We start from the raw sequence: 27,531 nt of genomic DNA, 5'->3' as shown, positions 1-27,531 counted from the left end.
TCCACCGCGGGCCGGATTTGGCCCGCGGGCCTTGAGTTTGACATATATGTTATAGATTTATGGTTTTAAGTGTTGTGAGATACTCTGTCTTCAGTACCCTGACAGGGCTTGTGTTCCAGATCTGAAAAAGTCCATGTGTGAGCCACATACACAAAATGCTGGAGCGACTTGGCCCAGCACACACAAAGTGCTGTAGGAACTTGGCAGGCCAGGCAGCATCGATGGAAAAAAGTACAGAAAAGTACAGTCGACACTTCCACCCTTGTCATTTTATTTTGCTTGTTTTGGTTACATAAGTTATGCATAATTTACACCCATTTAAGTTTGTGTTAACTTATGTTTTAACGTACTGTGCTGTTGCTGCTATTAGAACATAATCTTCATAACATTTGTACTCAACATGGATGCCGAGAGAGAGTGAGACTGTGGGAGAGAGGGGAGAGAGGGGGGAGGGGGGGGGAGAGGGAGAGAGCGATGTGTGTATTTGATGTAGTATTTAAGTAATTCTGTATATATATTGTTTGTTTAAGCATTCTCATTCATTTAAATAATTGATTGCAGGTTATATGTACAGATGCTCAAATTGCAGACAACATCACTCTACCATGTGATATGTGCATGCCTCGCTTAAAGTAAACTCAAGGTTAGACTAACATTTTGGACTCCTGGGTCTTCTTTTGAATTAATTTAATGTTTTAAAGTTACAAAACATAACAGGATAGAAGGAGAGGGAGAAAGAAAGAGACAGACAGAGGGAGAGAGGTAGAGAGAGCAGGAGAAAGGTAGGAGAGACATTAGAGACACTGGAAGATAAAAGTAAATGGATGAGCAAGAAAAATGATGGAAATGAGGAGTGCGGAGAAGGTGGAGCAGCGGAGGGGACATCCACTCTAAGGTAGTTTGAGTGATTCAGTCTCTGGTTAGATGTGGTAAATTTGGAGATGGATTCTTTGTCAGAAGTCTCGTTTCCATGGAAGTAGGGTACCATCTTCTGGAGTCATTACAAACCAATACCCTTGAAATGTAGAAGTAGGACAATAGGGGAAGGGGTAAGCCCACTGATGAGACCATGAAGACATATCAGGTTGCTCGAATCAACAACAGTGTGCTAAATTCTACATGGGCACCTCTCTGGTTCTGAACATTACTGAACGTTGTCCTGTAAAGAGAAAAAGCATACGGTGAGAAACAAGTCAGCAGGTATAATCACAGCATAACTCCATATAAAGGTGATTTGCTGTATTCTCCACTCTTTCCCCCTTTCATTGGGCCGAAGATGCAAAAGCTCAAAAGCACGAACCACCAGGCTCGAGGAGAGCTTTTGTCCCCACTGTCTGTCTTGGACAGACTTCTTGTATGATGGAGATAGATTCTTCATCTCACAATCTACCTCATTACTCCTTGCACCTTATTGACTGCCTACACTGCACTTTCTCTGCAACTGTAACACTTTATCCTGAATTTTCTTGTTTACTTTCCATTGCACTACCCAATCTAGCGATATTCGGAATAATTTGTACAGACATGCTGTTTGTAAAGCAGAGTTTATCACTGTATCAATACAGGTGCCAATAACACTGGACAACAAATTTTTTCAAAAGTTTGGCTTCCTCAGAATTAGTTCTTGTTTACGATAAACTGCTTTAAACTGAAGTCAAATATAAGTTCAGCCGACTTGTATCACATAGGAATTTGGAGAAACAAGCAGAAACTAATCTGAAAATGTTTTTTTTTTGTGATTTTCATTTGTACTCAGTGTCTGAGGCTTCTCACTTAAGTGTCGAACAATAATCAGCCAGCATTGGTGGATTCCATTTGCCCCGATACTGTTTCTCTATGACTCCAGACAGTGCCAACATAAATGGGAATGCAGAAAATGAATCTTTAGTGACATGTTGCACTTTATGGTTTTGTATGCTTGAAGCATGTTGTCAACCAGCTGCACATAGTTTGGTGCTCTGTAGTTGCTAAGAAAATTTTCCACAACATCATTGAATATCTTCCATTTGATTTTGTCTGTCATTGATTACCTGTTTGATTTATGGAGCAATAAAAATCCCTTCCTTAATCTTGGCATCAGCTATTCTGGGAAACATCTGTCTCAAATATCAAAATCCTTCATAGAAATTTATAGCCTTTCTAGAATCTGTCCCATCATGCAGCATCTGTTCTGCCTAAGCATTCCCAGGCACGTTTGGACAAGATAGAAAACTTCTCCGCTTAAATTGTGCACAGCATTTTAATTAACTTGAATTATGAATTGAACTAACAAATATAGGCAATTTCAAAAACATGGTGTGTGATAGAGAAATTTCATGGTGATTTTCATGATCAACAGGCCAAAATCTACAAGATACACCTCAAAGTATTCGGGAAGCAAAATCTTTTTGGTTCACTGTAAAAAAAACATTCAACTCTCTCAAGATTCTACCCCTCACCCACCTCTGTGAGGTGATTTACAATAACCAATTAACCCAGCGGCCCCACAGGTCTTTGGAACGATGGGACACAGACAGTTCCACCCTGAGTAAAGCTCTCCCACCATCAAAGATCTCTACAAGTGGTGATGTCCCAGGAAGGAGATGTCCAACATCAGGGACCCTCACCATCCGGGCCATGCCCTCTTCCCAGTGCTGCCTTCAGGGAGGAGCAACAGGAGTCTGAAGACCCACACCTGAAGGTTCAAGAACAGCATCTCCCCCACCCATCAGCTCCCTGAGTCCACCTGCAAAACCCTAATTCCACCCCAGGCTAGATATCCCTCAACTTGCACTGATGTCGTTAATCTTAATTTTTTTAATTTTGTCATGTCAATTCATGTAACTTACTCTGCTGTTGCTGTGAAAAGCTGATTTTCATGGCATTTCTAGTGTGCCTGTGAGAATAAACTCAAACTTGTTCGCAGTAGCTTGTGCTAGACCTGAATCTACACACAGTGGCCACTTTGTTAGGGAAATCTATACACCTGCTCGTTAACACAAGTATCTAATCAGCCAATCATGTGGCAGCAACTCAATGTATGAAAGCATGCAGACATGGTCAAGAGGTTCAGTTGTTGTTCAGACCAAACATCAGAATTGGGAAGAAATGTGATCTAATTGGCTTTGTTCATGGAGCAATTGTTGGTGTCTGATAGGGTGGTTTGAGTATCTCAGAAACTGCTGATCTCCTGGGATTTCCACACACAACAGTCTAAAGTTTACAGAGAATGGTGCGAGATACAAAAAAAAACATCCAGTGAGTGACAGTTCTGCAGGTGAAAACGCCTTTTAATGAGAGAGATCAGTAGAGAATGACCAGACTGGTTCAAACTGACAGGAAGATGTCAGTAGTTATTATTCTATTATGGAATTATCCGGTATGCATTCAAGAAAATGAATCCTAGGGTTGTTAATGGTGGCATAATGTCCTTTGACAATAAATTTATTTTGAACTTTGAACAACCTTAACCCTACCTCAGAATGGAGCATAACAGATCACCTTTTCCACCACCGTGGACTTGTCCCCTATTGAGTCCTTCTTTTTCCAATAAGGTCTTGTTTTTGAACCCTTTCTTTGTCTCTCTCTTTCCTATCCTGTAAGACTTATGCTCTGTGTATCGTCTGTATTACCATTCCTGTGATGCTGCTGCAAATAAGATTTCCACTGTACCTGTATCTTGGTGTACTTACAGCACTACAGCACAAACAACAGACTTCTTGGCCCATCGAGTCTGTGCCAAACTATTAGTCCCATACCCCTCCTAATCACGTACTTATCCAAACATTTCTTAAGTGTTGAAATCAAATCCACATCCACCTTCCACACTCACATCCCCTTCTGAGTGGAAGAGTTCCCCCTCAGGTTTGCCTTAAGAATTTCACCTTTTACCTTTAACCTATGACCTCTTGTTCCAATCCCAAACAGCCTCAGTAGAAAAAGCCTATTTGCACTTACCCTATCTATACCCTCCATACTTTGGTATATCTCTATCAAAACTCCCCACATTTTCCTACACTCCAAGGAATAAAGTCCTAACCTTTTTAACCTTTCCTTGTAAATCAGGTCCTCAAGTCCCAGCAACATCCTTGGTAAATTTTCTCCGTACTCCTTTAATCTTATTGATATCTTTCCTGTAGGTAGGTGATCAAAACTGCACACAATATTCCAAGTTTGGCCTCACCAACATCTTATACAACTTCAACATAACATCCCAACTCTTGTACTCAGTACTTTGATTTATGAAGACCGATCTACCCAGACCTCTCTTTATGAACCTATCTAACTGTGATGGAATTATGGATTTGTATTCCCAGATCCCTCTCCTCTGTTCTAACCCACTCAGTGGCCTACCATTCACTGTGAAAGCGTGCACGTGATGATAATTTCAACTTACCCCTTTCCTGTTTTTCTTCCTGCAGTCTCCACAGAACACTCCAATGACTGCGTTAACGGTCTGAAAGCCGCATAATACCAGCTCGATCACACTGGCCGCAAGTAAAATGGAGAAGAGGACCACGTTCCACATCACGATATTTTCGGGCTTACTACACATTTTCCACAGAGTTTGATTCATCAGGTAGTTAGTCCTGTTGGGAAAATAATTGCTTTCCACATTAACACACACAAGATGCTAGAGTAATTCAGTGGGTCAAGCAGCACCAATAGAGAGTTGACATTACGAGCTGAATCCTTTCATTGGGGCAGGAAAGGAAGTGAGTAGAAGCCAGAATAAGAAGGTGAGGAGGGAAGGTGGGTGGGTGGGGGAGAGAGGAATGAAGTGAGAAGCTGAGAGGTGAAAGATGGAAGAGGAAGGAGGAATCTGATAGGAGAGAACAGTGGTGCATGGCAAAAAGGGAAAGAGGATGAGTACCAGAGGTAAGGAGAAGAGGTAAGAGGGGAGCCAGAATGGGGAAAGGAAAGGGTGAGATGGGGGGAGAGAGAAGAAATTCCTAGAAGTTAGAGAAATTGATGTTCGTCCTGTCAGGTTGGAGGACACTCAAACAGAATGTGAGGTGTTGCTTCTCCAGCCTGAGGGTGGCCTCATTGCGGCAATAGAGGACTGACATTTCTGAATGGGAATGAGGAGCGGAATTAAAATGGCTGTCCACCGGGAAATCCTCCCAGTCGCTGACGAAGCAAACATGCTCGACGAAGTGGTCACCCAGTCTATGTCTGGTCTCACTGACATAGAGGAAGCCACACGCAGTCTCATTTTGTGTGTGTCAGTCTGGATTTCCAGCATCTGCAGAATCTCTTCTCCCTATGCTTTTCACTTTTTTGCCAAAGCATTGAGAGAAATTTGTACCCCTTTTCCACCTTCCTTTCCTCACCCCCTCTCTCCCTGCAACACCAGTCCCAGGGTACAGGCCACCATCCATGCTTGACTCACCAACTCCATGTGTGCCACCCCATCTGCGATGTAGAGAAGTGGTAAACGGTGATCAGAAACGTAATCTGTAGATGTTAGAAAACCTGTGCTGTGCTCTCTTGTTCAGGAGAGGAACTTGGGCACTTAGGCATGTAAATACACACACTCACACACACACACACACACACACACACACACACACACACACACACACACACACACACACACACACACACACACACACACACACACACACACACACACACACACACACACACACACACACACACACACACACACACACACACACACACACACACCTGGAGGAACTCAGCTGGCCAGGCAGCATCCGTGGAAAAGAGTAAAGAGTTGGTGTTTTAGACTGAGACCCTTCATCAGGGACTGCAAAGAAAGTGCAGGTCAGAGTAAGAAGGCAGGGGCAGGAGAGTGAAACACCTTTTTATTGGGCATCTCTAAAGATGTGGTTCGTTAACCCCTCACTAACAGCCACCGGACTCAGCGGTGTCAAGAAAGCCACCTTCCCCAGGCTCCGTACGTCTAGGGTTGGTATGTCTTGGGTCCTTCCAAACCCGGGAAGTTGGGGATGTCTCTCCCACCCGAACCCCGATCTGCGTGAATACTGTGTAATTACTGCCCCATGCAATCGCCCGTCATCAAGAAAGAACATACCGTACACTGCATACAATTATAAAGGAAGTATATTTACAAATTTCAACAGCTAGTAGGAAAAGAAAAGGAAAAAATTAAAAGGGCCTATTACAGTTAACCCCAGTCCAAATGTGCACACAAGCTGGAGCTCATCTCAAAGTTGTCTTTAACTCATGCTCTGCACCCACGATCTGCCTGAAAGTCCACACCATCTTCCAAATGTCGCTCGAAATCCATCCCAAACATACAGGCACCCCCATGGGAGTATTGGTTCTTTCTCCTTGAAGTCATTCATTTGCACAAAGCACCTTGAGAAACAGGGACAGCATCCTCAGTCATCTTCCCTCCTGTCACCCCCCAGCTCCCACCAAAAAGATCTCGAACCACACCAGTGTCTGTCACAAAAACCTCTCCGCCCAGGATTCTCCCAATTCCACCATCCTGACTGGACGACACTACATTCCTAAGCATGAACATCACAACCCCTTATCTTTAGCTCAAACCCAAACATGAGGAAAGCAGAACAGATTGCTCTTACGGACCTGCTAAAATGAAATAGGCAGTGCATAGCAGTAAAAATCTTAGCCAGGGCATCACAAGAGGAAGAAGTACAAGGTGGTAGGTGATAGGTGAAACCAGGAGAGGAGGAGGGGGTGAAATCAAGAGCTGGGACATTGATTGGTGAAAGGGATAAAGGGCTGAAGAAGGAGGAATCTGACAGGAGATGACAGAAGACCATGGGAGGAAAGGAAAGGAGGAGGAGCAACAGTGGGAGATGATGGGCAGGCAAGGAGATAAGATGAGAGACGGAGACAGGGATGGGGAATGGTGAAGTGGGGAGGCGGGCAATCAATGTTCATGCCATCAGGTTGGAGGCTACCCAGACGGAATACAAGGTGTTGCTCCTCTAACCTGAGGGTGGCCTCGTTGCAGCGGTAGAGGCGGCCATGGACTGACGTGTCGTGCTGCTTGGCAATGATCAGGCATCAGCAGATGGTCCTGATTCCGCCACTCCTTACAACTCACCTGGTTCTGACTCCTAAACATCCTTAAAATTCACCAGATTTACTTCAGCAAAACCAAAGAGTCAATGAGGGCGTTGCCAGGGGTTCATGAACCAGATCTCATTATGTTGATCAGAGGTGGAAAGGGTCAGTAACTTTAAATTCCTTAGCGTTCTCATATCAGAGGATCTGTCCTGAAACTAGCTTTTCAGTACCATCGCGAAGAAGCCACGGCCGCGCCTCTACGTTTTTTAGAAGTTAGCACAGATTTGGCACATCATCCAAAATGTTGACAAACCTCTACAGATGTACAGTGCAGACTATCCTGACTCGTTGCATCACAGCCTGGTATGGAAACACCAGTGCCCAAGAATGGAAAAGTCTGCCGAAAGTGGTGGATGCGCCCAGTCCATCACAGGCAAAGCCTTCCCAACTATTGAGCACGTTGACAAGGAACACCGCTACAAGAAAGCAGCATCCATCATCAAGGACCCCTGCCAAACAGGCCATGCTCTCTTCTCACTGAGCCTCCAGGGAGGCACAGGAGACTGAGGAACACTTACGCTCCTACAACCATCAGGCTCCTGAACCAGCGTGGATAACTTCACTCACCTCAACTCGGAGCTGGTTCCACACTCGGTTTCAAGGACTCAAAAATTCATATTCTCTGTATTATTTTTTAAGATTGTGTGCACAGCTCACCTTATTTCATACATTGGTCCTGGTATAGTACTTATTTATTTTCTTGCAAAGTGATCTCTCTCCCTTTTGTGTTGTAAATTTTTTGGCTTACTTTTTGGTTGTCATTTGCACAATTTTTTTGCGTGTTGAGGGCTGATGATGATTAATGATTGACGGGTTTGGTTGTTTCGTGACTGTCCGTGGGGAAGACGCATCTCAGGGTTGCACACGTACTTTGGTAATAAACGTACTTTGGATCTGATCCGCTGGTCTGGCAGCAGGCATGACAAGTTATCAGAGTTTAACTACTTGGATAGAGGGAAGACGCTAGATCGATGGATGGATGCCTTGGTCTGAGTTTCCAAGGACGAAGAGCAATAGAAGTCCCCAGTGGTATTGGAGATTAGGTCTGCCACAGCCCAACAGATGTTCGATTTTTGTTGAAATGTTACAGGGGGAAATGGGAGGATTGGGATGGACAGGATAGGTCCGAGAACCAGCATAGAGGCTTTGTGCTCATCACCTCCTTGCTCGCCGTTAAGGTAAGTGGAGATGTACGTACCCATTCAGAAGGTCGTGGAAGGGGTATTCCCATATCCCGGACTCGACAAGACACAATGGGCCATTCCCCAGTGCTGTTGCAGACACAACCAGGCAGTAGAGGGAGCCCAGCACCCCGAAGGCGGAAGAGAACACAGATCGCAGCATCTGTAAGGAACAAAAGCATTCTCAGTGCCACTGGCCCGGGGTCGTCACACATACGATGCTCTACAGTTCTCTGTTCTGTGTCCTAGTTCAGCAAGAAGGCAAAAAGAGTAAGATAACACAAAACACTGGAGGAACTCAGCAGGTCAGACAGCACCTATGGAGCAGAATAAACAGTCGACATTTTGGGTCAAGACCCTTCATCAGGATACCATTTTGGTCAAAGAACTTTCGGCTAAAATACTAACTATATAATTCCCTCCATAGACGCTGCCTGGCCCGTTGTGTTCCTCGAGAATTTTGTGTTTATTGCTCAAACTTTCCAGCATCTGCAAAATCTCTAGACTCTGAAGAACAGCACGTTAGGGATCATTCTGGTGGTATGATATTGTCGATAACTTATTCATGGATGAACTAAATGAGAACCAGGATTCAGAAGATATACACCTGTACACAATTTGACCTGCGGTGTGGAGATATGAGTCTACCAAAGGAGGTGTGAGGTGTTCATTCCTCCACTAACCTGCAGGTCACCCTTGGGCAAGGTGTAGCACCTGCATAGCCCCCCCACCCCACCATTCAGGGTGACATGAATCCATGGGAGCAGGTGGTGGATGGTCATATGAGCAGCTGGTGCAGATCACAAGTCCTGGTTTTGCGACCACTGACACCGGGCAGACAATCTCTGAAGAGTATTGATAATGGCTGGGGTCACTCGTCTTGTAAAGACACTGTCCAGAAGAAGGCAATGGCAAACCACTTCTGTAGTACAATTTGCAGATAGCTGGGGGGGGGGTGGGGGGTGGGGCAAAGGGTGAGCTGGTCAGGGGTGGGTGAAAGGGGGTGTGGGTGGGGTGTGGGGTGAAGGGAGAATGGGAGTGTGAAGCAAAGGGAAAACGATGGGTGGGGTGAAGTGAGAACATTGGGGTGAGGGGAGAATGGGGGGTGGGATGAAAGGGGATTGGGGGTGTGAGGTGAAGGAAGAAAGGGGGTGGGCAAAAGGGAGAACGGGGGTGTGAGGCAAAGGAAGAACAGGGGTGGGGCAAAGGGAGAAGAGGGTTGGGGTGAGGGGAGAACCGGGTGGTGCGAGGGAGAAGAGGGTTGGGGCAAGGGGAGACGGGGGGTTGGGACGAGGGGAGAACGTTGAGGACGAGGGGAGAACAGGGGTGGGGTGAGTGGAGAACAGGTGTCGGGCGAGGGGAGAAGAGGGTTGGGGGTGAGGGGAGAATGGGGGTGGGGCAAAGGGAGAACGGGGAGTGAAGAGATAGCGAGGGCATGAAGAGGGAGCGAAGGTGTGAAGGGAGAGCGAGGGGGCAAAGGGAGAGTTGGGGGGGGTGCAAAGGAAGAGTGAGGGCTGCATCATAGTCTGGTATGGAAACACTAATGCTCTTGAACAGAAAATACTGGAAAAAGTTATGGGTGCGGCCCAGCACATCACAGGTAAAGTCTCCCCACTATCGGCCCTGAAACAAATTTGCTGGAAAGCAGCACCCATCATCAGGGACCCCCCCACCACCCAGGACATTCTCTCTTCTTGCTTCTACACTCAGGAAGAAGGTACAGGAGCATCAGGAGCCGCATCACCAGGTTCAGGAACAGTTACCACCTCACAGCCATGAGGCTCATGAAGCAAAAGGGATAACTACATACAGCTCCATTCACCCCATGAGTGAAGTGTTCCCACAATCAAGGCATCAGTTTCAAGGACTCTCCATCTCATGTTCTCAATATTTATTACCTTGTTTTTCTACTTTCACAGTTTGTTGTCTTCAGCATTCTGGTTGAACGCCCTAGTTGAGCAGACTTCATTGATTCTGTTAAGGTTATTATCTTATAGATTTATTGAGTATGCCCACAAGAAAGTGAATCTCAGGGTTGTATACGGGGACATATATGTACTTTGATGATAAATTTACTTAGAACTTTGAGACCCTTCATCAATACTTCTGAATCGTTGACTCTTTATTCTTTTCCACAGACTCTGCCTGAACTGCTGAGTTTCTCTGGATTTCTAGCATCTGCAGAATCTCTTGTCTTTATGATTTTCTCTCTCCTGGAGGTTTGCTGAGCAAAATTACTTTCCTGTTTCCCAATGGCTCCGTTTAGTGAGTGACAACAGGCAGGGCTGTGGAATCTGACAGATCTGAAGGGAAAATGCCATGATGACTGCCAGATGTAAATGAGAGCAATATCAGAGATGGGCTGGGAACAAGGAGCGATATCTCCGAATGATGACTCAACAACAGTAAACGATTGAGCAAGTAAAGGTCAAACATTGGTAAATTATCCATAGCACGATCGATAGCATTAACATAGTCCAAAACAGGCAGCAGTGTGAGTAGGTGGAAGGCTGGTCTGCTCCTGGATACATTGGGAAGGTTGGCACTTAACTGTTCACAATCACTCCAGGCTCATTCCTTCGGCTAATCTGAAGCCAAACGTCTACAGGCTTGAGTCCAAGTCTGCTGAAGTCCGGAGGACTGTGCATGTGCGTGGGTGGGAGGAAGGAACTCGCTTACCAACTGCCCATTATGCCATCCTCTCCATGGATGCTGCTTGACCTGCTGAGTTCCTCCAGCTTTTCTTTGTGTCACTCCAAACATTCATCATCTTTTCCCTAATGAGACGCCTCACCTTTTCACAGGTCCTTTTACCTATGACGTGCCTCCAAAAGGACCACAAACTTGTCCTTGTTTAGAGGATTGTGTGCCTCAATGACCCAGAGAGCTAGGTTGGCTGGTGTCAGAACTTTATGCTTTGGGGGTCACCCATGCTGAACAGGTCAAAGGGTAGAGGCCAGACCAAGAGCGGTCCACTGGCCCTCCAGGTTCGGAGATTCAGTTCAGGACTAACATCCCTGACTGGTCAAAAAAAAATTGTTACAGAAACAACAATGAAGAATCCTTCTACATCTGAGTATCCACTCGGGACCTGCATGACTGACAGCAGTAAAAACCGAGAGGAAGCTCTTGGCATGACGAAGGAAGCCTTGAACATTGTCAAGACCAGCACCTTTTCAATATTGAATCCTGGTCTTCCTCACATGCACACTGCAGTTTCCTAGCATGCCACTCACCCATGCTGGGGCCTACACACTCAGCGTGGGGAGATAGTTTACTGCCGATTCTGGAGTCGAAGAAACTCAAAGTAAAAGCGACGCTGTAGATTGTAACATCGAAACAGTGAGCTTTTACTCTCCCCTCTCATCGTGGAAGGGGGGGTGTTACCTCTCTGCACTGTTAGTGAGAGATCTGTGGGATGTCGAAGTGCTGGGTTTGGACTGTAGGCTTTGATGGACTCTAGATCATCTCTTTGGAGGCCTTGCTATTGCTTGTACAGTGAGCGGTGACGGGCTGATGCTCCCTGGGAAAGGGGAGGGGGGGTTGATGCTTTGCTGCTGATTGTGCAAGGAGGGGAGGGGACTTTGGGGATCTAACAATTTTTGTCATTCATTCTTTGGGGTTTTTCTTCTGTTTCGAGGATGTCTGCAGGGAGTAAGAACTTTAGGTTGTATATTGTCTACATTCTCCAATATTAAATGGAACCATGGAACTAATTAAGCTAATGCATTCTGCTGCACATGGTCCATGTCCCTCCATTCACTATACAGTCATGTTCCTGTCTAACAGCCTTCCAAACATCTCTATCATGCTTGCTACCACCACCCCCGGCAGAACATTCCAAGCTCCACCACTGTCTGGATACGAAAACTTGGTCCCATACATTCCCCTTTGAAATTCCCCCTACCACCACCACTTTAAATACATGCTCACTAGTATTATATTTTGACCCTGGGGAAAGATGATTTATTTATTTACTAATTCATTTATTGAGATTCATTTGTTATGTGCTATGTCACATGATGTGGGCGATCGCGGTCTTTCCATGACCTTGATTGTTCTTGGCAAATTTTTCTACGTTGCCTTCCTCTGGGCAGTGTCTTTACAAGACGGGTGATCCCAGCCTCTATCAATACTCTTCAGAGATTGTTTGCCTGGTGTCAGTGGTCACATAACTAGGACTTGTGATGTGTACTGGCTGCTCGTACAACCATCCACCACCTGCTCCCGTGCATTCATGTGACTCTGATCGGTTTGGTGCAGGGGGTGGCTAAGCAGGTGCTACACTTTGCCCAAAGGTAACCTGCAGGCTAGCGGAGGGAGGAGGTGTCTTTACCCCGCTACCCAGTTTATTGAGTTACGGAAATGAATAGCCCCTTCTGGCTCCTCGAGCCATGCCACCCAGCAATCCACCAGTTTAACCCAAGCCTAACCATGGGACAATTCACCATGACCAATTAACCTATCAACCACTATGCCTTTGGACTGTGGGAGAACACCAGAGAACCTGAAGGAAACTCAAGCAGTTTACAGCAAGAACATAGAAACTCCTGACAGGCAGCGGTGGGAACTGACCCCATGTCACCTGTACTGTAAAGCGTTGTGCTAACCACGATGCTACCATGCCACCCCTTGCTGTCTGCTCTATATGTACAGCTCATAGCTTCATAAACTTCCATCAGGCCTCCCCTCAGCCTCTGACGCTCCAGAGGAAATTACCCAAATTTCTCCGATCTCTCCTCATAACTCATCCCCTCTGATCCAGGCAGCATCCTGGTGAACCTCTTTGGCATCCTTGCCGAAGCCCCCACATCATTCCTGTAATGGGGTAACCAGGACTACACGCAATACTCCAGATGCAGCCTAACCTGAGTTTTATAAAGCTCCAACGTGACTTTCCAATTCTTGAAATAGATGTCTCGACCCTTACGCTCACATCACCCACTGCCAATCCACCTCAACCTGCCACCTCCCATCCATCATCAGCCTCACTCTCCCCCCAACACACATCCCCAGCTGCCCCCCCCCCCCCCAGCAACTCAACCACCCTTCAACACTTTGGAATTCTTCAGTTAAATGCTAGGTCCAAAAGCATTGGCTGAATAGACATCAAGGATCCATGGGTCAGGAATCTTACCCGACATCTGTTGCCGCAGCAACCGGCTCCGCAGCAACCTTTCCCACCAGCACGAATGGCAGCACAGCTAGGGCACAAGATCTGTGGACAGAAACATCACCAGTGATGAACCAAGAAAGAACATAGAACATTACAACTTACAGCCTACAATGGTGTGCCAAACTTTTAACCTACTTTAAGATCAATATAACCCTTCCCTCTGAAATCAACCTCCATTTCCCCAACATAAAATTTTTAAATTACCCAAGTGCAGAGGTTCCCGACCTTTTTTATGCTATGAACCAATACCATTAAATAAGTGGTTTGTAGACCCCAGGTTGGGACCCCTGCCTCAACCATCACCCTGGCATGGCATTCCACACCCTCAATAATCTTTGTGCAAAGAACTTACCTCTGACATTCCCCTTATACTTTCTTCCAGTCACTTTAAAATAATGCCCCCTGGTATTAGACATTTCCGCCCTGAGAAAAAGTCTCTGCCTGCCCACTCTTCATCTCATTCCTTCTTTGGACCCAAGATCAGGATCACACTGAGACTCAGAAGGGAACAAAATAAAATAAAACAAAAACAAAAAAAACCCAACAAAAATTTGAACTTACAAGGCCTAGGGTAACTCAGCCAGAACTTCACTAGGCAAAGATTAGGATGACCAAGACAACAAGAGGTAAGTACAGGCCCTTTAAATACACTCCAGCCAATAAAACCTCAGAATAATTGCAAACTAACAAGTAGCTATTCCAATAAGAGGCAAAAGTCCAAGGGTTATTAATTAGACACCTGCAAAGTCCCAAACAGAATTAACTGGAAACATCCAAAGATATTTGCAACTTAATGTAAGCTAGAGAAGACTAGAGCTCAGTTTCAATGTTTAAGAGAAGTTTGGATAGGTACATGGATGGTTTCGGTGCAGGTCGATAGAAGTAGGCAATTTAAATGGTTTGCATGGACTAGATGGGCCAAAGGGCCTGTTTCTGTGTTGTACTTTTGTATGATTCCATAAGACCTAACCATAACACATAAAAACCCAAAGCACATATTTTCACATGATTTGGGAGTGTTCCATGGTTTGTCCATTTTGGTGTAAAGTTCTTGATTTGTTGGGGAATTGGTCGAGTCCTACACTGCCCTTGTGCCCACGGCTTTGTTTCCTGGGTGATAGGACAATAATACCTAATGTAAACAATGACAAATTTACCATTTTAAAGGTGGGTCTCATCACAGCTGCAAGAATTATATTGCAAAACTGGGAAAAACCCAGATGTCCCACTGTGAGGGAATGAACTGAGGAAATGGTTAAGATTTCATCATATTAACACATGTTGGGAAGAATTAATAGTGAGGGAAAAGTGCAAGCATGGGATCAATTTTGGTTGTATATTAACTTAAACTTAAATTAGAAGTTTTTTTCTGTTTCTTAGTTTTATATGTTTTCCTGTCATGGGATGGCTGTGTAAATATGCTGTACTGCATCTGTTCTATGATATGCTGCACTGCTTTGTAAAATAAGAATAAATAATAATAAAAACTTGAATTACAAAAAAAAAGATGTCCATCCTTGCTCATCTCACATGTCTGCATTGCCTCATATCCCTCTAAGCCAGGGATTCCTAACTTTTTTTATGCCATGTACCCTTACCATTAACCGAGGGCTCTGTGGAACCCAGGTTGGGAACCCCTGCTCTTGGCCATTTCCTTGAATGAACCAATCCAAATATCATTTATATATCTTCAATGTACTCACCTCCTACCACTTCCTCTGGCTGCACATCCAAGTACCACTACCCTCGATGTGAAAATATCTCCTTTAAATCCTTCCCCTCTCATTTATTATTATTATTTCTTTCTTTTAGTATTTGCACAGTTTCTAATCTTTTTCACACTAGTTGAATGCCCAGGTTAGTGCGGTCATTCATTGATTCTATTATAGCTATTATTCGATTATGGATTTATTGAGTATGTCCACAAGAAAGTGAATCTCAGGGTTGTGGATGGTGACATATATGTACTTTGATAATAAATTCACTTTGAACTTTGACCTGCATGATCTGTTTGATCCACGGGATGGCAGGCTGTCTGATGAGGAGAGTTTAAGAAGATTGTGTCTACACCCTTTTGAGGTGAAAGGTGAACTCACCAAAATACTAAACGGTCAGCAGTGAAGATTCAATTTTATTACTTATTCTCTTTTATTCTATTTAGGGATACAATGCAGTACAGGCCTTTCTGGTCCAGCGACCCTCTTGTTTGTTTGTTACATACCATGTTGTATGACGTAGGTGATCATGCTCTTTGACCATGATTGTTCTTGGCAAGGCTTTCTACAGAAGTGGTTTTCCATTGCCTTCTTCTGGACAGTGTCTTTACAAGACAGGTGACACCAACCATTATCAATACTCTTCAGAGATTGCCTGGCGTCAGTGGTCACATAACCAGGAATTGTGATATGCCCTAACTGCTCGTATGACCATCTACCACCTGCTCCCGTGGCTTCACATGACCCAGACTGGGGGGGCTAAGCAGGTGCTACACCTTGCCCAAGGGTGACCTGAAGGCTAGCGGAGGGAAGGAGCACTTTACACCTCCTTTGGTAGAGACTTATCTCCACCCTACCACCCAATAGGAATAGACTTCACCTTATCCTAATCACAGAACAATTTAACATAGAAATATAGGAAACATAGAGCACAATACAGGCGCTTCACAAAGCTGTGCTGAACATGCCCCTACCCTAGAACTACCTAGGCTTTACCCATAGCCCTCTATTCTTCTAAGCTCCATGTAGCCATCCAGGAGTCTCTTACACCTCTGTGGGAGTTTGAACTCAGGCAGCATCTATGGAAACGAATAAACATCGACGTTTTGGGCTGAGACACTTCTTCAGGAAAGAAAGGGGGAAGACGCCGGAATAAAAGGGAAGGAGGCCAGCTGGAAGGTAATCGGCAAAGCTAGGTGGGAGGCTAAGGTAAAAAGCTGAAGAAGAGAATGGAGAAAGGGAAGGAGGAGAGGGCAGGGGAGAGGTGATGGGTAGGTGAGAAGAGGTAAAAGGTCAGAGTGGGGAGAGGCAGGGTGAATTATTTTTGCTGCAAGGAGAATTCGATATTCATGCCATCAAGTTGGAGACTACGCAGATGGAATACTCTTCCTGTATCTGTGGGAGTTTGAACTCACACTGTCACAGGTTACTATTCAAGATCGGTACCTTACAATCCATTGGAGATGAGGGTAGGGATCAGACCAAGCTTGTTACTGATATCCCACCACTTACATAGAGTCAGCAGCAGATGACCAGACAGATAGTCAGTGCCCGCTTTAATAAGCACCTCTTGTACCTAATAGAGCAGTCACTGTGTACGCTTGTGGTCTTCTGTAGCCTACCCTCTCCAAGGTTCGATGTGTTATGGATTCAGAGATGCTCTTCTGCACACCACTGTTGTAACATGAGGTTACCTGAGTTACTGTCGCCTTCCTGTCAGCTTGAACCATTCTCCTCTGACCTCTCCCAATAACAATGCGTTTCCACAGAAATGGCACTCACTGGATTTTTTTCTTTAACTTTTCACACCATTCCCAGTAAACTTTTGAGACAGTTGCACATGAAGAGCCCAGATCGGCAATTCCTGAAATACTCAAACCACTCCGTCTGGCACCAACAATCATTCTACGGTCAAAGTCACTTAGATCACATTTCTTCCCCATTCTGATGTTTAGTCTGAACAACTACTGAACCTCTTGACCACGTCTGCATGCTTTTATGCATTGAGTTGCTGCCACATGATTGTCTGATCAGGTACTATATTTTCATTAGTGAGCAGGTATGTAGGTGTACCTAATAGAGTGGTTACCGAGTGCAGAGTGGTAGAAACTCCCATCTCCGGAGACTTGGGTTCAGGGGTGTGTGTGTGTGTGTGTGTGTGTGTGTGTGTGTGTGTGTGTGTGTGTGTGTGTGTGTGTGTGTGTGTGTGTGTGTGTGTGTGTGTGTGTGTGTGTGTGTGTGTGTGTGTGTGTGTGTGTGTGTGTAGCTTGCACTCTTTCTCTGTGACCCTGGATTTCCCCTGGATATTCAGCATTCCTCTCACATCTCCACCACGTATGGGGTCAGTGGGTTGTTTTGCCCTAGCGTGTGGGTGAGGGGTAGAATCTGGGAGAATGAAATGGTTTGGGGGGGGTGTGTGAGTGAAAATGGGTGGATGTTGGCCAGTGCAGACTCAGTGGGCCGAAGGGCCTGTTTCTGTACTTCCCCTCTCTCTCTATGACTGCAGCAAACAGGAGCGGAGTGGGAGGGAAGGGAATTTGAAAAGAACCAAAGGTAGAGCACTTACAAAAAGTCCACCTCCGACAATTCCTCCCATCAGCCAGACCTGCAAGGTGATATGATCGACCCAGTCCCTCTCGGCGTTGGGGAACATTAGCAGTATATTTGCTATAATGCAGATAAAAGCCAGCGGAAGCAGCATCAGGCCGATGCATCGTGAACACTGCCCAGTGCACATTGTGCAGGCCAATCCACCCAATGTCCAACGTTGGTTCCTGAGAAAATCTCCAGCAGCCTTTCACGACTGCTATGTCTCTTTGTTCTGAACTGCAGTCACCGTTTACTCTCTGATAAGGAAGTGAAACTACCTCATTGTGCAAACAGGACCCACTGAGCAGAGAGCATAGAGCAGAAGGGCAGCACAAAGCACTTCAGACTTTCATCCCTGTTCCACCGCCAAGTATTCTGATCCTGATCAGAATCAGAATCGGAATCAGGAATCAAAATCAGATTTAATATGTCATGAAATTTCTCGTTTTGTGACAGCTGTACAGCGCAATGCATTAGAAAACTATAAATTACAAAATCCATCAGCGACTACTTTATTAGGTATCTCCCGTACCTAGTGAAATGGCCACTGCGTGCGTGTTCATTGGCATCTGCTGCTGTAGCCCATCCACTTCAAGGTTCAACATGTTGTACATTCGGAGATACTCTTCCACACACCACTGTTGTAACACGTGGTTATTTGAGTTACTGTCACCTTCCTGTCGGCATGAACCAATCTGGCTATTCTCCTCTGACCTCTCCCATTAGCAAGGTATTTTCTCCCACAGAACTGCCACTCACTGGGTGTTTTTTTGTTTTTCTGCATCACTCTCTGTAAACTCTAGAGACTGTTGTGCGTGAAAATCCCAGGGGATCAGCAGTTTCTGAGATACTCAAACCACCCCGTCTGGCACCAACAATCATTCCAGAGTCTAAGTAATTGAGATCACATTTCTTCCCCATTGTAATGTCTAGGCTGAATAACAACTGAACCTCTTGACCACGTCTGCGTGCTTTTATACACTGAGTTGCTGCCACATGATTGGCTGGTTAGATACTTGCATTAGTGGGCAGGTGTCCGTCATGAAGTGGCCACTGTGTGTGTATATAAAAAAATAAATAAATAATGAAAACAGAGAGCTAAAAAAGTGAGGTAGCGTTCATAGGTTAATTGTCCATTTATAAGTCGCTGAATTTCGGACGGTAAGGGGGTGTACAGGAGTGAGTGAGATCAGCTGGTTGAGTGGTGCTGCAACATCAGCCTTCCAGTCCATATCAGTAAGACCCAGGAATTCTTTGTGGACTTCAGGAGTTGAAGTCAAGGGAACACATACAAGTTCTCATTGAGGGGTCAGCAGTGGAAAGGGTGAGCAGCTTCAAGTTCCTGGGTGTCACCATCTCTGAAGATCTATCCGGGGCCCAACATATTGAAGCAAAGAGAAAGGAGGCACAACAACAGTTTTGCTTCATTGGGAGTTTGAGGAGACTTGGCATTCGCCAACTTCTACAGACGTACCGTGAAGACCATTCTAACTTTTTGCATCACCGTCTGGCATGGGGGGGTGGGAGGCGCGGTGGTGGCACAGGATCAGAAAAAAGCTGCAGCCTTTTGCAAACTCAGCCAGCCCTATCATGGGCACCAGACTCCCCAGTATCGAGGACATCTACAAAAAGCGATGCCCCAAAAAGGCAGCACCTGGTATTAAGGATCTCCATCATCCAGGAGATGCCTTCTTCTCATTGAAGGTACACACACTCAGTGTTTTAGGAACAGTTTCTTCTCACCACCACCAGATGTCTGAGTGGGCAATGAACCCATGAAAACTATCTCAGTATTTCTCCCTCTCTTTGTACACTCTTTATTTAATTATGTGTATTCCTATTGTAATCAATAGTTTTTTTTTCATGTACTGCTGCCGCACAAAAACAAATTTCACGACAGATGCCAATGATATTCTAATTCTGATCATGGAGGGGAAGAAGCTCTTCCTAACGTGTTGATGCCGTGCTTTCAGGATCCGCTGCCTCCTCCATTATGGTAACGACATGAAGAGAACGCGTCCTGGGTGATAGGGGTCCTTAACGATGGAGTCTTCCTTTCTGAGGCATCACTTTTGAAAATAATCCTGACTATTCTGGTTAACACAACGCTTTACAGCACCAACCATTGTGTTTCCCTTCAGGCCGCTCTCTGTGTGGAGTTTGTATGTCCCACCTACGACCACGTGGGTTTCCTCAGGGTGCTCTGGTTTCCTCCCATATTCCAAGGATGTATAGGCTAGGGTTAGTGAGTCGTGGGCATGCTCTGTTGATGCTGGAGGCACGATGTCACCTGCGATTTCCCCCTTTACCATTCTCGGACGGTGTCAGCCTTTGCTGCATATGATGCATTTCCCTGTATGCTTCAATGTACATGTGACAATAAAGCTAATCTTTAATCTTTTGGAGACAGAGGAGACTACAGATGCTGGAATCTGGAGCAACGTACAATGTGCTCAAAGGACTCAGCGTGTCAAGCAGCATCTGTGAAACGATATTAGTCCAGGCATTAAGTTCAAAAGACGGGAAGCTATGCTGCAGGTTTCTAAAATTCTGGTTAGGCCAGCTGGGGAGGGTGTCAGGACTGGAAGCGAGGGTTGGGCCGATTTCGCTCACTCTCACAGAATGTTCACTCCTCTCTCCACGGCACTGGGGTTGTGAGACTGCTCCGGCTGCAATGGGCTTTGTGTCTGTGAGCTTATTGATGATTTGACCCGCTATATGACAGACTGAGTCCAAGGCTTTGGCTGCTCTGGAGATCTGGATCTCTGGAGACAATTTGGTTCGGAATGCTGCTCCTGGCTTCTACTGTTTGCACAATTTGTGTTTTTTTTTCTCTTTTTCTGTGCATTGGGTATTCTTTCTTCTTTGGTTTCTTTGGGTTTCTTGAAAACAAATCTCAAGGTTGTATAATTTATACATAGCTTGATAATAAATGTACTTTGAATTTGCTTGGTACCTTAGACGCCTCTAAAATCTCTTTGCAACAGTCCACTGTCCCTGCGAGCTTCAAGGCAGCCACCATCAGTCAGGAGACCAAGAGAGCGATGGCCCGAGGAATTACCCCCAGTGGCACAGACCTCAACAATCATAAAGAGCTTTGAGTGGCTGGTAATGGATCATATGAAATCCCACCTTCCAGCAAATGGACCCTTTCCAGTTTGCCTACTGCTCAAACTGGAGCACTGATGATGCCACAGCCTCGTCTGCCCACTCCGTCCTGTCCCACTTAAAGAAACGATGCCTCATATGCCAAGATATTGGTCATTGTCCTCAGATTGGTGTTTAACTCAATCACCACTCCGAGGCTGGTGGGTGAATTGCCCTCTTTGGGACTCATCTCCCCTCACCGTGGCTGGATCTGGGACTTGACGGAATGACGAACTGGCAGCAACATCTTGTATTCCATCACCCTGAGCACTGGTGCCCACCCCCACCCCCACAGGGTGGTATGCTCAGTCCTTGGCCGACTCACAACTGCGCTGCCAGATCCAGCCCCAAATGTATTAAAAAGTTTGCCAATGATACTGCAGTGGCTGGCCTCATCAACAACAATGGTGAGTTAGCAGCATACAGGGAGGAGGTAGAGAGACTTGTCGAATGGTACGAGAACAACATCCCGAGTCTCAACATGGACAAGACTAAAGAGATGATTGTGGGCATCAGGAAGATACAGTTCAGCCACTCTCCATTGCACATCAAATGGCTCCAACTGGGAGATTGTGAAGAGCATAAAATTCCTTGGTGTGCCCATAACGGATGATCCAACCTAGTCATCTCGTTAGTCAAAAAGACACAGCAGTGTCTACGCTTCCTGAGGAGACTGAGGTGTGCAAGGATCCCCACCCCACAAGAGCACCAACAAGAGTGTCCTGTCTGGCTGCATCAATGTGTGGTACGGAGGCTGGGGTCCTCAAGACCCCACAGAGGATAGTGAAAACTTCCGAGAGGATCACCAACGTTTCCCTCCACCCTATTTGTGACGTTTACCGGGAGCTTTGTATACGAGGGGCCTGAAGCATTGTTGAAAATCATCCTCCCACCCATACACAAACTTTCTGACACACTACCGTCAGGGAGGAGGTACAGGAGCATCAGGATTAGGGCTGCCAGACTGGGTAACAGCTTCTCCTATCAGACTGTGAAACTGTCACAACCAAGGTCTTCCTAAGAGGAGAGCAAGCTGTTTACTGTACTGTTAAGTGTTTACAGTTTACCTGTGCTGGACATTACATGCACTTAGAATTGTATTTTATCGACTTAATTGAGGTAGTATTTTGTTTTATGTGTTATGTGGGTGCACCGTGGTCCAGAGAAAAATTGTTTTGTTTGATTGTATATACGTACAGTCCGATGACAATAAACTTGAACTTGAACCAGAACACTGTCTGAATTAGAGCCCATGTGCTATAAGGAGAGGCTGGACAATCTTTGGGTTGTTTGCACTGGAGTAGTGAAAGCTGGGGGAAGTCCCTGATATTAGTCTATAAAATTATGAAAGGCATAGATGAAGTCATCATCATCATTATGTGCCGTGTTGTATGATGTGGGTGATCATGATCTTTTCACCATGATTGTTCTTGGTAAATTTTTCTACAGAAGTGGTTTGCCATTACCTTCTTCTGGGCAGTGTCTTTACAAGACAGGTGACCCCAGCCATTATCAATACTCTTCAGAGATTGTCTGCCTGGTGTCAGTGGTCACATAACCAGGACTTGTGATAAGCATCAACTGCTCATACGACCCTCCACCACCTGCTCCCATGGTTTCACGTGACCCTGATCGAGGGGACAAAGCAGGTGTTACACTTTGCCCAAGGGTGACCTGCAGGCTAGCGGAGGGAAGGAACACCTTACACCTCCTTTGGTAGAGACGTATCTCCACCCCACCACCTGATACATAGAGTAGGCAGTCAGAACCATTTTCCTAGGATTGAAATGTCTAAAACCAGAGGGCATGCATTTAAGGTGAGGGGGGGGGGGGTTTAAATCCTAAGGACGTGTGCAGGGCAAGTTTTTTTACATAGGGTAGTGGGTGCTTGGAATGTGCTGCCAGGAGTCATGACAGAGACAACTACCATCAAGCCATTTAAGAGGCTCTCCGATAGGCATGTAGAGAAAGGAGGGAAATGCATATTGTGCAAGCAGAATGGATTAGTTTTGTGAGGGACTTAACACTCGTCAGTGTGCTGAAGGACCTGTTCCTGTGCTGTACTGTTCAATGTTCTGTAACAGGAATTACCTAGGGTGTGAGTTGAAATGTCCCCGCATCTTCCCCCACACCCCCTCCTAGTTTCATCCACCCACTTCACACACAGGATCTCCAACCTACACCTGGTTCCATCTGCCATAAACCTCTCACCCCCCACCCCCCCCGCTCCCCCATCTGCTTCTGTCTGCCATATACCTCTCCCCCCACATCCTCACTGGTTCCATTTGGCATATACCTCCCCCACACTACTACCTGGTTCCATCTGCCAAATGCAGTACCTCTCCACCCCCCCCCCCATACCTTCACCTGGTTCCATTTGGCATATACCTCTCCCTCCCCCACACCTTCACCTGGTTCTATCTGCATATACCTCTCCTTTATGTTTCTCGTTCTCATCTCTGCTACTTTTCAGAATCCAGCACCTGTAGCATTTTCAGTTTCTGCTTATCTCCCTCTAGTAGATGTTTGCTTTCTTCACAGACCCCTCCCCACACTTGCTCCGTTTATATGACTTCCCCTTTTTCCTCACTTTCCCTCTCTACCTCCATCTATCATTCACCTGCCATTTTCTCCCACCTGTGTCCCCGCTCACCTTCCCTACCTGTCTTGTTCTCTCACACCTCACTTCAGTTCACCAATCACCTCGGAATCCTCTCTCGCCATTGAGGAATGCGTAGAATTTGTCGTGGTTTTTCATGCTTTTCAAATGACCAGGAGACGCAGAAGATTCTTCAAGAAGGGTTAAACTTTAATTTGCAAATCAAAGCTGAGACAGTCATTGAGCTGGTCGCTGACTGCCTTCCGATTCTCGGACCCAGCCGCTTTTTAAAGCAAACCTGGTTTAGCTGCATTAACATATCCAAGCGGTGCATATCACAGTACATCCGTTACTATTGTTTTTACCTATTGACTTATTCATGTTCTAGTCTTGACCACATAGCTTTAATTACACAGCAGACAAGTTCAAAGCAAAACATCTCTTAGCTACCTTTTATGTCAGAAACGAGCCACGCTCCCGAATAATGGCTTCAAGACAAATTCAAGGAAACAAAGTTTATTAACAGTTCTGCAGAGCTGGGCCCCTTCAGAGAAGGGAACCCTGAACCTTCCAGGGCAGCAGGTTTTATCCTTCTTCCTTACCCCTCCCCTCCCTGACTCGGGAGGTACACAGTGTTTTCCCATTCCATAATGTTTTTTTACACATTTCTGTAAAACAATAGTCCATATCTCAGGACTTCAATGATTCCACAAACAGTTAATCCTGTCAGGGCTTCTGCATTCATAATTAAATCACATTTGTTTACTGACTTTAACCCAGACATAATTAAATCACCTTTGTCCTCTGACTTTAACCCAGACATAATTAAATCACATTTGTCCTCTGACTTTAACCTAGACCTCTTTCAGAAACGCACATCTTAATTTTGAATCTCACAATTCCACCCTTTTTCTTTTTAAGATGTGCGTAGCAGCTAGCATTTCTCCTCTTTCCAGGGGGCCCACCGTCCTTCCTCCGCCCCCCGTGGAGGGTCAACTTTCTTCTTTAATAGCATAAGTTTTAGCTCGTTTGTCCCATGTTGGGATATTGCTACTGCCTGGAGCTGGAATATACTGCGCCTGATCAGTGTTCATATACAAGGAATCACACACGGCAAAAGTAAGAGAATCATTAGTCCCCCGCCTGCTACTAGGAGAGCGGTGCGCCACCAACTACCTCCCAGTAGCCCGTCTAGCCAACTCATGTTCCCCAGGGATCTCCAGGTTTGTACTGGCACGTGGGCCAGTTTCCGAATTTTGTCGGATATTTTTAACACGACCTTTCCACTGTCGTCTATCTTAAGGCAACAGTTTGTAAGATTGAACTTCCCACATACCCCGCCTTCAGAGGCCAATAGGTAATCCACAGCCAGCCTGTTCTAGTATATTGCTGTTTGCATCTGGCTCTGCTGTTTTGCCAACAGCTCCAATGCCAGTGCCATGCTGAGGTATTGCTATTGCCTGAAGTTGTGACACACTTCGTCTTATTAGTGCTTGTACACAGGGAATGAGGCAGGGTAAAAACATCAAACTCATTAATCCACCTCCCACCATCCAGAGTACTGTTCGCCACCAACCGCCTTTATTATAGACCTGATAGTACGGCTTACCATTTTCCCAACACTCTTCTGCTTTTATCATAACAACGGTCATTTACATGCGAGTGGGATACGAAGGATCCTGGGAACACCCTCTGCCCCACTCGTACCACGGTTCTGCACTTGTCACATTTCCCTTCAATCTCCCCGACATATAGAATCAAATATATTACAGTCAATAATGTTACAGTCCACATAGAGTTCATTTTTGCTGCCTTTTTAGCTTCACCACCAACGGTTCTTCACCGGGAACACAGGTCCACTCAGTGCGGCTTTCGGGCTTCACCGGTCCTTTTACCCTGGATGCGTGTGTCTACCCTTTTTCTTTTGTCCGAACTGCAGCTTCAGTCGTTAGCAGGACCTGGAAAGGGCCTTCCCACTGTGGCTGTAACTTCTCCGGCTTCCAGGTCCTTACCAGAACCCAATCTCCAGGCACGATCTGATGTAAAGCAAAGTCGAGCAGCGGAATCTGGGCCAAGAGACCCTTTTTCCGCAGTTCTGCAAAGGAACGGGACAAGGCCAGTAAATTGTTCTTTACAAATAAATCACCCCCCTGTAGTGTGGGATACCCCTCTATTTTATTCCAATATGGCAGTCCAAAGAGCATCTCATAAGGAGATACTCCTATGTCCTTCCGGGGCGCTGTACGTATTCTCAGGAGAGTGATCGGCAAACACTTGGTCCATGGTAGCTTGGTTTCCAACATCAACTTGGTTAACTGTGCCTTCAGGGTGCTGTTCATTCGTTCTACTCTTCCCGAACTCTGGGGATGCCACGGGGTATGGTACTTCCATTTGAACGCAAACATGTCACGACTGCTCTCTTCTAGCGGGCAACTCCAGAAGGTGTCTTTTAGATCTATTACACTGAACCATTCATGGTCAGGGGAGATCTTACTCATCAGCGTGTAAGGGTTGGGCACTACCGGGTATCAGGTTTGGACTACTGCATTCAGGCCCCGCAGGTCTTGTACCATCCGATGAGTCCCATCTGGCTTTCGCACCGGGAGTATTGGGGTATTATATGGTGACATACATTCCTCCAGTAGTCCGTCAGCGATCAATCCCTCAATCACCGGCTGCAGCCCTTTTCTTCCTTCCATCGCAATGAGGTACTGCTTCCTTCTCACTGGGCGACTGTTAGGTAATAGCGAGATTTGCAAGGGGGGGACGTTCAAACCCCCCCCCCCCCGGTTCCCTTCCTGGTACCATACCTCCAGGCTTATTTTCCTATCGTCTTCTTCCCTGAGGGCAAACAGCTGTACCATTATCTTCCCGTTCCTGGGCACAGTCCCGATGCCTAGCCTGACTTGCAGATCCCGCCCGAGCAGGTTGAATCTCGCAGAGGGTAACAAAAGTAGGTCCTGTCCCGTTACCCTATCCTCATGCTTAATTTTCATGTTTTCTATAACAGGTACTTGTATTATTTTGCCTCCAATACCGGATATTCCCATCAATTTTGCTCCGGTCTGGGTCCCTGATGGTATCTCTATTATACTCGATCTTTCAGCTCCTGAGTCGACCATGAAGGTTGTGTCACACCCTTGGGGACCTAATTTCAAGTTTACCAGGGGTTCCTGCCGATGATCTTTTTCCCAAGGGTTAGAACCCCCGACCCCCCTAGTACTCTTCTTCCATCATGGCGTACGAGCACACTTCCCGTCGGTATCTGGGGCACTTGCGTCTGAAGTGTCCCTCTTCGTTGCAGTGAAAACATCTTAAAGCCTTCCTTAGCCCTCCTCCTTGCTCCTGGCTACTACCTCGATCCAACCATGGTCCCTGTCTCTCTCTACTATCTGCGGTTACTTGTCGCACTGTCTGGACCATTATCCTTGCCGTCTTCTTTTGTTTCTCTTCGTCCCTTCTTACAAACACTTTCTGTGCCTCCCTAAGTAGTTCACTTAAGGGTTTAGTATTCCAATCTTCTAGTTTTTCCAGTTTTTTTTCTTATATCTGGCCATGCTTTCGATACAAATTCAACACGAATCAGCTGTTGCCCAACCTCCATCTCAGGGTCTTCGATTTGCGGAGCGGTAGGGGGCACATATGGGGCGGCAGGTGGTCGAGCACCTGCCATGTATTCTTTTTCTGTCCCCCTTCATTTATCATTTTCAATTTATAACTATTTGTCGTTGGTAACCAGCATAGGGCATAATCACTTTCTTCGGGTTTAACGTTAGGTTTTGAATTCACATACAGATTAAGGGCTTGTTGTACCCAATCCTCGCTAGACCCGAACTTAGGCCACCACACAGCCGACCCTTGGATCGGCTGGCAGGATCAGAATTCACAGTACTGTATCATCTTTTTCTTTGACTTCCCTTTTCGCCTCCCGTAATCCCAATTTTCTAGCATCCGTCCCAACGGACTATCAGGGGGTACCCCGGGGTATTTTTCATCATTGGCGCCTGGATTTCCTTTACCCTTTTCTCTCTTAGACCCCTTATTCCCCTTCTCGAG

At 45.9% G+C, this 27,531-nt stretch overlaps 1 protein-coding gene across 1 annotated transcript; it reads right to left on the bottom strand.

The window, feature by feature from the left end:
• Positions 1 to 249: 249 nt before the first annotated feature.
• tm4sf5 (transmembrane 4 L six family member 5) lies at positions 250 to 17,983 on the bottom strand. The gene is made up of 5 exons (XM_073048901.1): positions 17,707 to 17,983; positions 13,387 to 13,467; positions 8,267 to 8,412; positions 4,376 to 4,568; positions 250 to 1,159 (listed from the first exon to the last, which is right to left on the bottom strand). The coding sequence occupies exons 1-5, from the start codon at positions 17,875 to 17,877 to the stop codon at positions 1,145 to 1,147; spliced, it is 606 nt and encodes a 201-aa protein (XP_072905002.1). The 5' UTR covers positions 17,878 to 17,983; the 3' UTR covers positions 250 to 1,144.
• Between the last annotated feature and the right edge of the window lie 9,548 nt (positions 17,984 to 27,531).

Source organism: Hemitrygon akajei, chromosome 6 (genome assembly GCF_048418815.1).
Source record: "Hemitrygon akajei chromosome 6, sHemAka1.3, whole genome shotgun sequence".
Classification (NCBI taxonomy): Eukaryota; Metazoa; Chordata; class Chondrichthyes; order Myliobatiformes; family Dasyatidae; genus Hemitrygon; species Hemitrygon akajei.
Note: the sequence above shows the minus strand (reverse complement) of the source record. Positions and strands in the feature narration are given on the sequence as shown.

Bases quoted from the DNA above. Each gene is read 5' to 3' on its own strand.
- tm4sf5 (XM_073048901.1), bottom strand. From the start codon at position 17,877: ATGTGCACTGGGCAGTGTTCACGATGCATCGGCCTGATGCTGCTTCCG. The intron at 13,468-17,706 runs GTAAGTGCTCTA...TTCTGTCCACAG, and splicing joins TTGTCGGAGGTGGACTTTTT to ATCTTGTGCCCTAGCTGTGC. The intron at 4,569-8,266 runs GTACGTACATCT...TTTTCCCAACAG, and splicing joins TTCCACGACCTTCTGAATGG to GACTAACTACCTGATGAATC.